The sequence below is a fragment of the Ptychodera flava genome, chromosome 2 (assembly GCF_041260155.1).
Source record: "Ptychodera flava strain L36383 chromosome 2, AS_Pfla_20210202, whole genome shotgun sequence".
Classification (NCBI taxonomy): Eukaryota; Metazoa; Hemichordata; class Enteropneusta; family Ptychoderidae; genus Ptychodera; species Ptychodera flava.
The window spans coordinates 3,223,598-3,238,054 of NC_091929.1; the positions used below are offsets into that span (position 1 = coordinate 3,223,598).

The following is a 14,457-nucleotide window of genomic DNA, read 5'->3' on the forward strand; positions in this document are numbered from 1 at the left end:
TCACACGGCACATTGCTTAGCAATGGTTTCATCCGTGAAATGTTTATCCTTTAATGTAGGTCAGATATCATTTTCTGTCACTTTTAAACTATGTCAATGGTTTTTTGTACATATCATGATGGGGCATTGCTCTTTCATATCTTTCAACCTACGCATGCTAGCATCAGTATAAAGGCCGAGTACCGTTATAACTCAATGACATAAATAATGACGGCCATTGTTCTTTGCTAAGAGTATTATGAATGATCTACTGTTTGAAAATAAGATTGTATGTGTATGTTTTCACTTCAAAAACGAATGAATTATCAGGTGAGAAGAGCACAGAGATGGCTCAAATCTCGCTAAAATATGTCTGCAAAAACACTTGGTTTAAACGTGAATGAAAGTGTTCTCAAACGCATTTGCTTGAAATTGCTCCACAAAAATATTAAGGCAGTAAATTATGTGGGATGTACAAGTGAAGTAGTCAGGCTGGATGATGTATGGGTACAGTCAACGAAGAGTCAAATTAATCAAAAACCTCGCATAACACGAAACATAATGGTATTAGCATCGGGAGAATAATTCGATATGTCTTATGCAATGCCATCGTCTCTTCAATTTCCGATGATGTATTTGATGGAGAGAATCATTGATGCATACGACCAACGAGAGATTGGACGCAGTGATGAATGAACATTACAGCGTCATTATTTTTACATCATTTCAAAGAATGGTTATACCTACCACATCAATCAGCTGGTTGAGAGTTAGATACAGGTAGACAGAAACGGAGTCGTTGCTGTTGTCAACAGGCCTTGCTGCTTTGGAGTAACCGTCAAACAAGTGTTCGTGTAATCTCTCCTCGGGAGACACGTTCTCATTGTAATCTACAAAAAGAAAATTTTATATGATTATTTTGTAATATCACTGATATATAATAATTATCAAAATCATACCATCCCACACGAACCAAACTCTCTCTCAGGTCAGCAATTGTCTGGCATGTACTCTTTTCCATTCATTTTTTTAGTCTCTGTTAAACATGTTCTGTCCGACGATCTTTTGTCCGTTGGCAAATTTAGCCCAAATCCCGAGAATGTCGCTCTCTTTCTTGCCAAATCACACCATACCATACAGAGGCCTATTCATGTGTACTACCGTTGAGTTTATCCCAAGATTGTATTTTGAAAATCAGTCCCTATACTTGTTTTTTCTCCAAGTCAAAACTCTAAAATATCAGTACATCATATTGCACTCCTCAAGCGTGACCAACCGTCATGCCTGACCTCTCCGCATAATTACCCGGATGTACACCTCAACAGAACGTCTTACCAACCGGTACGGGTACTGGTGCATGCAATGCACACATATAGAGCACCCATTCAGTTTTCACATGTTTCCACACTAAGTTATTTTCTCCATCAATCATACTCTTGTTTGCAAATTTAGTTTAGTGCTCTGTAAAGCTTGTAGATTCATACTTTCATTATTTTTACTTCAGGAAGCTGAAGGCAAAGATTCCTTTATTAGTAAATTCGTGCTGCAATGGAATAAACGAGAGGAAATGATCGACCGTAGCCTTCAGGGACAAGAAAAGGTGGAGTGAATTGGTTGCTATCGGTTAGTGTTAGGATGACGTATATCTGACGAAGGAAGGCGTCAAAGATTGATGGCTGATTAGCAGTATTTTTGAATTATTCTATGTTAGGTGATACTATTTTCTCCGAGGCGTCGTCTGCGTAAGCTTGAATCAGCCATTTTTTCAGTTTGTAAAGAGCTCGAGTTGACAGTTACACAAAAGCCTATATCAGCACGCCGAAAGGATGACAAGGCTTCTGTGGCAAGCTTTATGTTGGATGTCAAACAGTGTTTCGTTTCTTTGATTATGATTCGTTACAAGTATTCCTAAATGAGAGTAATGTTGACCTAGCTTGGCAATGCGTCACTTGTCGACAGAAATAACTCAATGGAAGGGTTCTTATATTGACAAAAAGACTCCCATTATTTACTGATTTCCGACAAAGCTTATCTACATGGTCAACCGCAATTCTTCACCAAAACATGGAATGCAAATGCAATTTACAGGAATAAAAAGATGAAACGCATAAAAAATTACGATAATGTTCTTGGTCGACGGCATTGCTTGGACTTTTTATTCTGAATTGCTAACAATGAAAGTGAAGAATAAATACAAAATATATTGACCTATTCAGTTGAAGGTGATAATTTTTGTAAAAACAAACGAAAACACACAGTATGCTGCCAACCAGTTAATATAAATGTAACCATGGGTGATTTTGCATTTTAGCATGATATTCTGACGTAGTTTTTGACGAAATTACTAACATAATATCTCTGATAATAGAGATAACATGGATAATATCTTTTCGGAACCACTCCCTGCTGCGATTTGAAAAATTCCCCCTCTCGCCCATTATTCCCCCCTCTCACTACCCGCTGTTCGGAAATCTCCCTGCTTCCCTTCTCCCACCAAAAAAGAGCTCACTCCGCCCTCTTTTACTGAAATCTCTTTTCAAAATGCTTTTTCCATGCCCATGGGTAATTTCACAAAAACTGGATAGGTTATACTCTCTACTCAGCCTTTGAGGCCCTTTTATAAAGTTGACTGCTGAACAGTCACGATGGAATAGAAATGTCTCTACCCGCTAATGAGGAAACACTACAGGTCTCCCCTTTCCCTGTCCACTGATACTCAAAGAATTGCTAGCAAATAACCGTCCGTGTACGATCACCTTTTTGCACGAACAGCTTTGTTGCCTATGCTCTGTATTCTGGCAACGTTGGGGAGGGTTGTATTACTATAATTGTATTTTATCATCATGTGTGCTTTTAGCAGTTTAAAACAGCTTTCTCGGTAGTTTAGCAATGGTAACGGGAGAAAACGAATTTTTAAAATTAAGTGACAGACTGTCAACGGAAAGTCAGAGCCGATACGGAGTATTGAACAACTGGGACACGCCTTAGCCTACGCGTACTTTGCCCTTATGGCAGTGGAAGTGAAGCAGACGACAAAAAGTGACAATTCTGGTACGGTTAAGCGCATTCAAAATTCGCAAAAAAGACAGCTCTAAAAGCAGTATTTAAAAGGTTTTCGCTGCTATGTATTCAACAATCAGCATTTTTTATTTTAAAATTGAATTTGTCCTTGCTCGAAATCCATCCAGCTATCGAAACAGATGTGTATTCAACTTCTATGAAAGCTGAAAGTTCGTTGAACGCTGGTACTAAGTCTTATTACTATTTTACCTAAGCCGATGTGAGCTCCTCTTACCAGTACGATGATCGGACTGATGGCATATAATTACTATTTTAGTCGACAAATTATGTTGTTGGGAATTCGTTCACAATATTTTATCGTTATCACAGTTGTCTGATGGTGCTGCAAAGTTTGACCCTATTGATTTTGGAGAATATACACGACTGTTTACTGAGGAAAATACAAGAATAACGTCAATTAATCACATCATTACAGATCTGCCTTGTGTCGCTTTTTTTTACTAGGTTAAGAGAGAGAGAGAGAGAGAGAGAGAGAGAGAGAGAGAGAGAGAGAGAGAGAGAGAGAGCAACAATTCATAATTGCGACAAGTACCTTTCTTTCAGTCTCTATGATACATGTTTGCCGCTATCGATAATTTATCGAGCGTTGAAAGACCCTACAGTGGATAAATTTTATCGTGACTTTTGTCGGTAAAATATGAATAACAGCATAATTTTGACAATTGGGATTTACATCTTTATTGATTGGCAAATGTTATAGATATACCCATGACATCATTTGGACAATATGCGCCTCGGGAGAATCAATTCTGTGAAAACGAGTCTTTCAAATTTCATTCAATTGAAATGTATGCGAGAAAACATTCACAGACAGTATACTTATTTTCAGTTTATAAATATCAGTAAAATATCATATTCTATCGCTTTGGCGCTTAAATGTTATCTCAGTGGAGTCCAGCTCAGGACAGTCAGTATCTATTTTTCGTGTATGGCGGAGGTGTCGAGTACTTATTCACTATATGCTGTTTTAGTTTTGCCCAAAGGCAATAGTTACGTAGCTTCTGGCGATTCAAAACATGTGCGACAGAAGTTACATAATACAGGCTCCGATCGGTAGGCATGTAAGGGAAACTTGTGATCCTATCAGTATTTGTCGACACTTTTGGGAAACAGGACAGTACATATATGCCATCGTCTAATATTACGTAAACAGAGGCTTTCCATCGACGACTTTGTAAATCGGACTGGCTCATCAAAGATCGATTTGTACAATTGAAGTGAGAGGCAAGTAAAACAAACAAACAAAAAAAAAGCAGACAGACAGACAAGTAAGAGTAATATCGAAATATTAGTTCTCACGTCCCTAGTGCGCTGGGAGTGTGAGAACACAGTGTGAGAACAATTTGTTCTCACACTCTGTATTGTTGCGCGACCGAGCACCTCGTATGTGAAACGTATGTTGATTGGTCAATTCTGCTCAGCGCCTAGTCCTCTGTACGAATTATTTGACGAATAGAACATCGCGTAATGTACAACTGGCACTATAGGGGACGGACGACTGAACCGCAGAGTGAACAGGTTGTTCTAGATTTGATTACGGTCAGCGCGGCGTCGGCATCAAATACACGGAGGATGACCGCTTTTATGTTGTAACGGGAGAATTCAGGCCATTACAAACCTATCGGCTATTTACGCTCGTCGACATATTTTCTGGAGAGGAATACGAACCGACTTGACAGCGATACAGTTAGCGAAAGACTTCGATGAGCGAGCCATTTGCACACGAGGCTGTAGCAGACGACAGCTTTCACGCAATGTCATCAACAGATGGCCACCAGAGCTGTTTCGCAACATTTTCCTCAGATGACCTGGAGAATTTTGTGGCTGACCAACAAAACAAAATTGCCATATCGGTAATATACATGTTAACGTGTTTGATATGCTCATCAATGAACGGAACTTCATTTTTCTTTGCGGAATGATACAAATGAAACAAGTGCAATCGTGTGCTGGTTTTTGATAGTATAAACCTACCACAATAAAATGCAATTTTCTAAAGATATTGGAGGGACGTGAGAAAAATAATCCCACACCCCAATGGGTTGGGATGGAATGTCTCACACTCGTTGGGGAATTCTGTCTCCACACGAGCCGAAGGCGAGTGTGAGACAGAATTCCCCAACTCGTGTGAGACATTCCATCCCAACCCGTTGGGGTGTGGGATTCTATTATTCTCGCACTCCCCTGTATTCTTTGTAAATTCTCACTTATGAGATATTAGTTTACCTAAAACGATACAGAAACAAGAACTGAGAATAGAATTCATGCAGATTTTGATAGTTTTCAACGATTCAGAGGTACTTCTTTAGTACCTTATGTTCTGAAGTAGTCAGCATTTGTTTGTTTTAGGAGGGCGGGGTGAGCGAATAATGATCTTCACCTTCTCTTGAGCCATAGTGAGCAAATATTTCAAAGGTTTGAGAGTCGTTCCACATCTCAGATATCACATGGCAAGGGTCAGAACAAATGAGGCGGCTGCAAACGAGACGTCTTCAACCACAATATGGTGGACTATGCTATGGCGGTTGAAAGGAATCATTCCGTCGGCAAATCCCGAATTAGACTCGGACTGCACTCATCAAGGACCTCGTTCAGGAATTACTGACATTACGAAGGTTGTGTATTTCAGAACTTTCTGACTTTAAATGCTCAATTGTTTCTGACAAATTGTATTCTCTTGCAATAACATTATATAGCATATTTCAAACATAAAGTTACTTTCCTGTACAAATTATAAATCGCTGAAATCGCATTTCGTGTTCCATTAACTTTTGTCAACAAGTCATCGTTGATGACACAGTCCCCACTTGCTAATGGGTACTTTGATTACAGGTCCTCAGAGAGGATAGAGTCCTCTTCATTAGGTCTGTGATAAAAATACTTTTGAATAAATTCGCTTGATACATGTCTGAGCTGTAGTTCAGGACATGAAAAAATCGTAATATAATGGCCACATGGCGGCCTTATTGGATCGTATCACAGAACAAATCTATGTGCATATGTATGACAGACATCTATCTCTATGGGTTTGCTCAGAATTCGATATATGCATAATTAATGAGGTACAGTATGAAGCATCATAAGCTGTGCCATCATACCATATATGAAGGGTGTACAACTTGTAGTTACTGAGTTATGGACAAATATGTATATTTGAGGTCAAAGGTCATCGAGGTCACGTGATATTTTGTCAAAATAATTGTATTGCTAAGTTATCCCTATATACCAAAAATCAGACCTCTAGCTCTATTGACTCGTTCAAAATTAGATATGCACATAATTAATGAGGTACAATATGTGGCGTCATCAGGTGTCCCATCATACCATATATGAAGGGTGTAACACTTGAGGTTTCTGAGTTATGGACAAATATGTATATTTGAGGTCAAAGGTCACTGAGGTCACATGACATTTTGTCAAAATAATTGTATTGCTTTAAGTTATCCCTATATACCAAAAATCAGACCTCTAGCTCTATTGGCTCGCCTAAAATTAGATATGCGCATAATTGATGAGGTACAATATGTGGCGTCATAAGCTGTCCCATCATACCATATATGAAGGGTGTAGCACTTGTGGTTACTGAGTTATGGACAAATATGTATATTTGAGGTCAAAGGTCACCAAGGTCACATGACATTTTGTCAAAAAAATTGTATTGCTAAGTTATCCCTATATACCAACCAGATATGAACTGAAAATGCCCACGTGTTTCATTATATATTGCAGTTATATGCAAACTGAACCCTTGCCACATTTCTGCAACTTCATTGAAAGTGTTATGATCAACATAACGAATAATATTCACCACAGATTAATTCTAAATCCAAATATATATCCCCAATCAGGAAAGTTCATTAAAATATGCAAATAAGGAATTGATTGAAATGTTCTCATTAAATATGCAAATTAGGAATAGGCTGAAGTAAAAATGTTAAATGACTTTTAATAATCTCGTATCATAGTATCTTTAATGTACAAAACAATTTGTCAGCTTTGGTCTGGTCAAGACAGGTAAATATCCTTAATTAGGAAAGTTCATTAAATTTGCAAATAAGGTATTGGCTAAAGTAAACCAGATATGAACTGAAAATGCTCACGTGTTTCATTATATATTGCATTTATGTGCAAGTTTGAACCTTTGCTACATGCTTTGCTACATTTAAAGAGTTATGATCAACACAATGAATTTCACCACAGATCAAATCTAAAGGTCATTAAGTATTCAAATATGTAATTAGCTGAAATAAAAATAATTAATTTCTTTGAGTACTGTCATTGTATCACAATATAGCATGTGTAATTACCTTTGGTCAAGTCCTTCAAGCTCTATATGCCAAACCGTGAAAGCTTGTTAGCTATTTATGCAAATTATGAATTAGCTGACATGAAAATGCAAAATGACTTTCAATACTGTTATAACCTGGTATAATGATCAATGTACACAGCATGTTTCGCCAAATTTTATCAAGTAAATGCCAGTATATATCCCTAATTTGGAAGGTTCATTAAATATGCATATTGGGAATTGGCTGAAAAAAAATGTCACATGACTTTCAATAATCTTGTATCATAGTATCTTTAATGTACATAGCAAGTTTTGCCAACTTTGGTCAAGTCAAAACAGATAAATACGCTAATAAATGCGGGATATCGGACCGCAGGCGGGCGAAGATTGCATTATAAGCGCGCCAACCCAAACTCACTGCATGGACATCACATTTACGAATCGAAGTCCAAAGTCAACTACGTCATTGTTAGAATAAGAGAGGTTTTCCATCACACGGGAGCATACCACAACAAATTTTGCACAGATGGCGTTGCACTGGCATTGAAAAAGGGTGCATGGGAGCATGGAACGCGGGCAGTTTCCCTCGCTATGGGTAGGAAATGCGTTGAGCAAGAACACACTTCCGGGTTCGCAAAAAACGAGGATCCCATTTACGGGGCGCTCAAATATAACTATTTGCTGTGATACATAGCAGAGGCGTATATGTTTGTGATGCTGAGAATAACATCAGTAAATAAATGACGGGTTTTAAAAGTTGACGTTTTTTGCGATGAAACAGACTTCTGAAGGTAGCTCGCTTGGGGAACACGTCATCCCGGCCGCTGTCCGCTTTGATCCCAGTAATTCACACTGGTTTTGGTCGGCCCCAGGTACCCAAGTCACTTCGACCCCGTCACACTTTTGCCTACATGTCCACGGAGACGATTCAACATATTCCACAACAAAGCCAAGACAAAAATTGAAAATATCAATAAAATGGCTTCACAAAGGCTGAAATACACGATACTCGATGAAGTATGAAGTTTATGAAATGAAATCAAATTGACAACACAAGTGTTTGTCTCGGGTAATACCACTTGAGGTTGAACTATTCTACAGACTGTTTTTTCCATACAGTGCAGTATTTGTCAGTGACAAATTAATCTTTGCAATACATTTTTTTGCGATGAGCTGGAAATTTGATTAATATCGAGTTAATGTACATAAATATTCCGTTATTTACTGGGACACGTTTATTTTCTCGATCCGCTATCTGCGGACTACGTGCTGAAGTACATTGACTGTTCATGTCAACGATCGTTTCTCCCTCTGCAGAGTTTCTGTATGAAATCAACAATGCTGTACCTCGATCACACGATAGTGACGCTATGTAGCTGTGCAGTATTGAATCATAAAATGGCCACCTCGTCTAACAGTAACACGTATTGTCGGGATTATCGTACGGAAAAAAGACTGCAAAAGTAAGACTTATGAATCTTCATCAGAATTGAACACATCATGATTGTACACGAGTATCAACCGTGAATGCACGTTGAGCTCGGCAGTTACACAAGCATGGTACGCTACATGCGTAGCCCTACGAGTATGGCGACAGTGTCCGGCTTTGGCTACGCCGGGGGCTACGCCGCCTGCCGGAGGTGGGAGGCGGCGTAGCCAAAGCCAGACACTCTCGCCATACTCGTAGGGCTAGCTACATGCACTGCCGCGATGCCGATCGTATGCATTCCAAGGCCTATCCCGGAATTTGTTTCACAAACAACCTCAAAGGAGAGCAAACATACTTCTATGGACAATGACGAATACGTTTCTTGGCGAAGCAAAATCAAAACAGTGCAGAAGTACATGAAGTAGGTCATGGCCTTGGACTCTGTGCACGAACCTGATTGGACACTTCAATACCTTTGACCCAAAGTAATATTATTCATCAGCACTTCCATGCCATGAGGCTAGGTAGAGAACGTATTAGCCCTGCGTACGATGCTGTGTGTTCCGCTACAGCTAATAATAGCCCCGCTCACCACAGCCCTGCAAAGACCCGTACGTAGAGTTGGTGACTTCAAATCCATTTTTGGACTTGACGTAAAAAGCCAAATTACTGCCGAAATTCAGCGTTCTTGGGCCCAAGTCGTATCCCTGCCTACCTCAGCTACTCGATCGCTTCCAAAAATGCCAGTCTTTTATTCTTTTTTCGTAAATAACCGTCGATGTCGGCAACTCTCTCGCTAGCCCTGCGTACGTACGCAGTGTACGCTGTGTGTTAGGAACGCACACAGGGAATGCACAGCGTACACTGCGTACGTACGCAGGGCTAGCGAGAGAGTTGCCGACATCGACGGTTATTTACGAAAAAAGAATAAAAGACTGGCATTTTTGGAAGCGATCGAGTAGCTGAGGTAGGCAGGGATATGACTTGGGCCCAAGAACGCTGAATTTTGGCAGTAATTTGGCTTTTTACGTCAAGTCCCAAAATGGATTTGAAGTCACCAACTCTACGTACGGGCCTTTGCAGGGCTGTGGTGAGCGGGCTATTAGCTGTAGCGGAACACACAGCATCGTACGCAGGGCTAAGAACGTATGTACTCATTTCTGGCGATCGAGCAGCGAGGGAAACAATCAATTACCAAGGATAAAGCTAATTTGCTAAACGATATTTTATCTTGAATAGTGAGTTGAATGAGTAATAAAATATCATATTTTTAATGTTCAATACGAGGTTGAAACACGGAGGGACCGTGGTTGAAACCAGAGCTATCCAGCTGCAGCTGTAGCCAACCTGGACAAGCACATTTCACAGCGCCCTCAAACAGTCGATTGTTTTCACTTGTCATACGCGGCGTAACAGAAAAATTAAAACTTTCATAACTTCATTAATATCCAAGCCATGCCCACCAAAACCTTTTCAGTTCTAGCCATTTGAATTCTGAAGATGTCTACCAAATTTGACTGAAATACGTTCAGCCGTTTTTGAGAAAATGGACCAACAGACAGACAGACACACAGACAGACAGACATCGCTGCGACATATGCCCACGTGTTCACACGTGGGCAAAAAATCAGACCTCTAGCTCTATTGACTCGCTCAAAATTAGATATGCACATAATTAATGAGGTACAATATGTGGCGTCATAGTGTGTCCCATCATACCATACATGAAGGATGTAGCACTTGTGTTTACTGAGTTATGGACAAATATGTATATTTGAGGTCAAAGGTCACCGAGGTCACGCGACATTTTGTCAAAATATCTGAGATATTTGCGTGAACGGATGGACTCACGGATGGACTCATGGACGGACATGACCCAATCTATAAGCCCCCTGGACTTCATCCCTGTTGACTAAAAACTGTGTCACTGCATCCTTTTTGCAATATGAATAAGATGAGAAACTAAATTTTTATTTTTCTTGGCCTTATACATGGGAGTCTATGGACTGCCTTATACATGGGAGTCTATGGACTGCCTAATACATGGGAGTCTATGGAGACTGCCTTATACATGGGAGTCTATGGAGGTGAAAACTAAAAAGTCCTCTAACACGGCCAAATTTGATCGCATTGTGAAACAAATCGACGTGCATCTGTATGGGGTAGGGTACTATCCTTGTGCAAAGTTTGAAAGAAATTGACCTGGGCATGTCTGAGATATCTGCGTGAACGGACGGACGGACGGACACACGGACGCACGCACGCACGCACGGACGCACGCACGCACACACGCACGGACATGACCAAACCTATAAGTCCCCCCGGACGGTGTCCGTGGGGACTAACAAAGCAATAAAAATGTAAACGTTATGCATCTTATCTGATTTGTTTTGCATATCAATCAATAGGAGTGTAAAGAAATGAAAAATTCATGCGACGAATTTGCCTGTGGTTTATTTTGATTGTTTCTGACTGAAATTTTTTATACTGAATTGAATAATCGAGCCGAGTCAATGTATCAACATGACTGAGGAACCCGGTTAAGATCTCTCAAAGTTCTCGTAAAATGCATTTCCAATATAATTTTCACGGTGAACCTACCATGAACTCATTTACATGTAAATGTACACACGTTTTCAGTCTCCCATCATGCACTGGGTGGTTGGTTTAAGGAATCAGATGCAGATGGACATGCAGTGTTTGGATTTCGTCAAGTAAACCGTTAACAGCTGCAGGGAGCCGATCTCATTTTACAAGCCTGTCAATGACATCTGCGTACGGCTGGTCAAGAACAAATATTTACTGAAAAATCGGGCAGCTTTTGACATAAATACAAATGTATAAAGTCGATGCTTTTACATTGTTTGCATGGTTATTTCTTCTTGACGGTCCCTTTGTAGCCAGAAAGGAAACGTAATGCTAACATTTACTTAATATTTTAAAATCATTAATCTGGCTAAGTGAACATGGCTTTTGTCGCCTTAATCTCTGGAAAGAATGTTTGCTTGAATACCATGGAGTTTACGCAACAGCACGGACACAATGCCAACATGGAATGTCAGAGACAGACAAACAGATAGATAGATAGATAGATAGATAGATAGATAGATAGATAGATAGATAGATAGATAGATAGAGAGATAGATAGATAGATAGATAGATAGATAGATAGATAGATAGATAGATAGATAGATAGACAGACAGACACACAGACAGACAGACAGATAGATAGATAGATAGATAGATAGATAGATAGATAGATAGATAGATAGATAGATAGATAGATAGATAGATAGATAGATAGATAGATAGATAGATAGATAGATAGATAGATAGATAGATAGATAGATAGATAGATAGATAGATAGATAGATAGATAGATAGATAGATAGACAGACAGACAGACAGAACGAAAGAGGTTAGGTAGGTAGGTGGGTAGGTCATGGGTAGGTGGAAGGACGGGTGGGATACGTGGAGAAATGGCTAGCGGATCAGTGGATTCAGTTACAGTAAGTTCACTAAGTTGATAGAAATTTATCTAAAGCTAAGTGAAATACTTATTTTTAGAAGCAACAAAGGAACCGCTACAAAGTGTAAGATTTGTTATGTTGGTCCAATGAGTTTAGATCATGCACATCATAAGTTACACACGATCCAAAACAAATTATACGTTTTATTTCTCTTATGAAAAGAAATTTACAAACGCTGACATACATGACATGTGCCAGAGTTACTGTAGAAATCGTGGAATGTGTGTGTTTAATTTTACAATTTACAAACATCTCGTTTGCCCCATCGATATATACAAATACCAAACAATCGTATCATTCAGTAACGTATTTTAATAAATGTTTGTTTGTCATTTTGCCATGTTGATTAAAAGGACAGTGACTGTGATTCTAATGTTGTTTACATGTCATATCGTGTGTTTTGACACGCTATAACTTCAAATGTCAGTACTTTAACTGGCTATAGCATAACTGCCTTTTTTGAGCTGTTTACATGTGTATGTAGTACATGGGGGTGAGGAGTAGAGGGTCCACACTAAGCCGTACTACAACTCAACATAACCCCCGGGTATATTTCAGATCAATGCAACGAAATGCCTCCTCAGACAAACAGATGGTAATTATGGATAACTGTGCTCGCTTCGGATTCCCTTTGGTATGTTATGCCAGAGCATTACCATCTCTGTCAAATACATCTACAAAGTAGTGTGTTGACGGGTCATAAACAAGGCCGCGGAACTATCCAAACGAAACAAAAAACAATCATTGTAGACTTGTCAAAACATACGAAATGGTGATAGGACCCATATGTGAACAAAGTAATGATACTATCTCCTTCACAGTAAAATGTGGGAGAACAAATTACCTTGGCGAATATTTTAGGGCAATCTGATATCCTTTCCGAAAGATATTCTTGGCCATGCCCTTGAGTAAAAGGGTATTGTAAAAACAATTTATAGATCAAACGGCTTGGAAATCGATGCAACCATAACAGTTGTCAAGAGATGAGGCTTGAACAGCTAAAATTGCACCAAATGTCGCACTTAATTGGTAGGAAATGAACAATTCATTATGTAGCGAGGTCATATCGCCAATCTGTAATAGGACTAATTGCTAAACCTTCAAAAGAATGGCATGTTCTCTGTCAGCTGTGTACACAATCTCATTAACATAATTACACCATCACCAAGAAGACGTATATATCAAACAGCGATGGCCTTAAATCTCTGCAGGACACCCTAATAGACTCTCCTTAAATTCTTCATTACCACGATCACGAAATTAAACTTGGCAAAGGTCACTTTTATGACTCACGATGACCTTTCTTCTTAAACCTTAAATGTAATTGGTTTAGCCAAGAATAAATCACTCTTAAGCTGCCCGTTTATTGGCTTTTTTTCAAGTTAGCTAAAGCGGGGATTCGGTTTTCTAGACACCTGGGGTTTCATTTGATGCAATATTTGGTCAAACTGAAGTTCTGGCGCTTATAACTGAACATGCACAAATTACATACATACATACATACATACATACATACATACATACATACATACATACATACATACATACATACATACATACATACAGACAGACAGACAGACAGACAGACAGACAGACATACATACATACAGACATGCATACAGACATGCATGCATGCATGCATGCATACATACATAAATACATACATAAATACATACATACATACATACATACATACATACATACATACATACATACATACATACATACATACATACATACATACATACATACATACATACATACATACAGGTATGCATGCATGCATGCATGCATGCATGCATACATACATACATACATACATACATACATACATACATACATACATACATACATACATACATACATACATACATACATACATACATACATACATACATACATACATACATACATACATACAGGTATGCATGCATGCATGCATGCATGCATACATACATACATACATACATACATACATACATACATACATACATACATCACTGACGTGTACAATATGTCACTATGCAATAAGATAACCATTCTTTCTAATTCATCTGTATATATTAAGGAATGTGATCTTGCACTTGGGTTTCAATTTACTATTAAGCCCGCATAAACATATCAAATTGCTACACGATGTATTCATCATG

The 14,457-nt window shown here is 38.9% G+C and overlaps 1 protein-coding gene across 1 annotated transcript in view; it reads right to left on the bottom strand.

Annotated features, from left to right (window-relative positions):
* The window catches only part of LOC139151518 (neuronal acetylcholine receptor subunit beta-3-like), a 47,577-nt gene that overhangs the window by 23,514 nt on the left and 9,606 nt on the right, over window positions 1–14,457 (bottom strand). Inside the window, exon 3 of the mRNA XM_070724407.1 lies at window positions 727–869. Coding sequence (XP_070580508.1) covers window positions 727–869 — 143 coding nt within the window. The remainder of the gene's footprint in view (window positions 1–726; window positions 870–14,457) is intronic.